At 32.5% G+C, this 3,068-nt stretch overlaps 1 protein-coding gene across 2 annotated transcripts in view; it reads right to left on the bottom strand.

The window, feature by feature from the left end:
- LOC107671821 (protein FAM210B-like) overlaps nucleotides 1-3,068 on the bottom strand; it is a 5,972-nt gene that overhangs the window by 1,852 nt on the left and 1,052 nt on the right. For both annotated transcript variants that reach the window (XM_016464802.1, XM_016464803.1), the window contains one exon: nucleotides 954-1,120. In XM_016464802.1, coding sequence (XP_016320288.1) covers nucleotides 954-1,120 — 167 coding nt within the window. The remainder of the gene's footprint in view (nucleotides 1-953; nucleotides 1,121-3,068) is intronic.

Genomic DNA, 3,068 nt, shown 5'->3' with positions numbered 1-3,068 from the left:
AATAATCTTTACATTTTTACAGTGTGACCAAACATTGGCAAAATTAGCCAATATCTATCATCTATCACTAATTATCCACCCAAAAGCGCTTTGTAGCTTTTATAAACATGGCAGAAAAGAGCAAGATGACACCAATGTTCAATACAAGGTTATTAAATAAACTAAAACCATAAAAAAAAATCTGCTACTTGAAATACACATTAGTTCAAATAAAATAAAAAAAAATTAATAAAAAAAATATATATAAAACTAAAATAAAATAAAAAAATTATATATATATTCAGATGGTTGCCAACATTTTTTTATTTTAATTTAGTTTAACTTGATATCCTAAAATAACTGAAATCAAAACTGAAATAAACATATATAAAAAATATATTAAATAATTAAAAATTATAATACATATATTATTTTCTAATATATATTTAGTTATTTTATTAAATTTTATATTGAAATTGATTTTCAAATTAAAATGAAAACAGGAAAATATTAATAAAAACTAAAAAGGTATAAAAGTAAGTACACTATAACACGAAAGTTTTATAAAAAGTTGTTTTTTTTAACTTTATTTTTGTAATTGATTTTTCAAGAAAAGAGTTATATAGCTTTTAGAAAAAATAAAACAACGGAACAAGTGGAGTACATTCTGTTGAAAATGCTAATTATATTTGCATAAATATATATTTGATTATATACATTTGAATGTTTTGTTAAACAAATGAATCTGACCTGGATACATCTTTTTTTCAATAATAAATTGTTTATTTTTATTGATATCAATTATTTTACTGTTGATGTTTTATATAGCATTAAAGAAATAACTAGGAAAACATCAAACAAATTAAAACAAGTGGTATGTATACATTCTGTTGGAAAATGAATTTGCATGGATATATATATTTGATGTTATAGATTTGACTGTAGTTTGGTGAAATCAGGACTATGAATCTGACCTGGATACGACGAGGTAGAACATTCCCAGAGAAATGAGCGAGATTCCGATGTGGAAGGAGACGCCGACCGCGCCGTACTCCTTAAACACCTTCCTGAGCTGCTGCGTCTTACTGGGCTTCTCATCTGACCTCTGACCTTCAGCGCCGGACACAGACGACACCTGATCCTGCGGAGACACGCAGACGGGAAACATCAGCCATCAGACGAAAGATTCAATGTGAGTGAAACTCCCCGGCCCAGGAGCCTCAGCATCACACAGACTCTGAGACAGAGACCAGTCCAGGACGTCCTGCAACGGCCTCAGTGGGAGGGGCTTAACAGACCACAACCAATCAGAACGCAGAATCTCTCGAATGAAATTCTGAATCTTTAGTGTTCGAGGTTCAGAAGAATCCAAACACTGGAGAAACGGATGAAAACTGTCTGTTTACATGACAAATCAGTGTGTTTGTGCTGGAGCTCGTGTGACAGTGCGGATTCTGTTAACCTATGAGCCACAAACATGACCTAATTCAACCTCCAACAACACAAACACAGGCTTTCATTGCCATAGAGACGCCAGTGTGTGTGTGTGTGTGTGTGTGTGAGTGAGTGAGTGAGTGAGTGTGAGAGAGCGTTCAAACAGGCACAAAGGTGTGTGTGTGTGTGTGTGTGTGTGTGTGAGAGCGTTCAAACGGGCACAATGGTGTGTTGTGTGATATAAGTGTTTGAGACGGACAACATCACAATCTACACACACGCAGAAGAGAGAGAGACGTTACAGCTGTCCCTAACCCTACATGTAAAATACTCAATTAAATATATATTATAAAATTGTTTTTTGACACTGACTTAATAACTGATGACAAACAAAGCAGAATCCCAGTAAAATTAGATTCATCTGAAAGGAGCATTTATTGTATGGCTTTGTATAGAGGCATGTGAATATTTACATATTTAATTAGCCATATTTTAATTGAAGATATGTCATAATAACATCACTATGAGCGCACATTGAATGATTTCAGGTTTTAATGAAAGCAAAGATGTCTGAAATGTTCATCTAATTCATAGAAATACTGAATAATAAACTAGGCAATTACAATGAGTATTAAATTAAACAATAATTACACGTTATTTTAAAAACATCTGGGTAACCCATCTTACCCCAAAAGTTATAATTTGATCTTTTTATTTAAAAAACAAAAGTATAATTTTTACTTAACAAAAAAACTACAAAAAACATGATACAATGTCATAAATCACTATTTTCCATAGACATGTTTGTTTTTGTAATATTGTATGTGTGTAATAATTTGGCAGTATTATATGTAAACACAATCAGGCCAATAGAGTACTTTACAACTGAGCGAAAGAGCTAGAAACTCGTTCAGGAAAGTTTGTTTCTTGACGATGATGTGATTGTAACATTATTATGAAAACCCAAAACACGTTTCTTTTGAATATGTTATTAATTTATTTATTTTGTATGCAAAGTTCTTTATCCATAAGCTAGAAGTCTTCTTTGTGTCTTCCATCTTTCCTTGCTGAATTTAACTCTCTAATTTCATCCCTCAGGCTTATAAACAACAACAAAAGCACATTTTTGATGTTTTATGAGGACATGTTAAAAGACAAATGTTAGGCTTATTATTTTGCTTTTTTCTGTCTGTGTACGTAAACACATGTTTGTTTTGTTGATGTTAATATTGTTAGAGATAGTCATATTTTCCCTGATTATGTGTGTATTATATGTTTTACAATAAAAAAAGTGACAACCTCAGCATATCAATCTAAAGTCAAACAGACTCTTTTATGTGAAGTTTGCAACCCTGTCTTGGTCGCCAGATAGAAATCTATATGTGGGTACACTAAAAATGAATTTATAAAATCAAATAGAATTTATAAAGCTAAAGTCAAAGGAAGGAAAGCAGATGACGCTGATGTGAAGGTCGTGTGTGACCCTTGACCAACAAAACCTGCTCCTGCTGACCTGAGCACCAAAGACTAGTGTTATTAAACCAGCGCTTAACTAACCACACACTCACAGAAGCGCAGCGTCATCAGGAATGATCTGCCTTCTAGTTTGACAACAGTGAAAGTGAAAGATGACTAACTACTACTAGATCAGCTGT

The sequence above is a fragment of the Sinocyclocheilus anshuiensis genome, unplaced genomic scaffold (genome assembly GCF_001515605.1).
Source record: "Sinocyclocheilus anshuiensis isolate Anshui unplaced genomic scaffold, SAMN03320099.WGS_v1.1 scaffold3217, whole genome shotgun sequence".
In the NCBI taxonomy this organism is placed as follows: Eukaryota; Metazoa; Chordata; class Actinopteri; order Cypriniformes; family Cyprinidae; genus Sinocyclocheilus; species Sinocyclocheilus anshuiensis.
The sequence above is the reverse complement of the archived record's forward strand: the minus strand, read 5'-3'. Positions and strand labels throughout refer to the sequence as shown.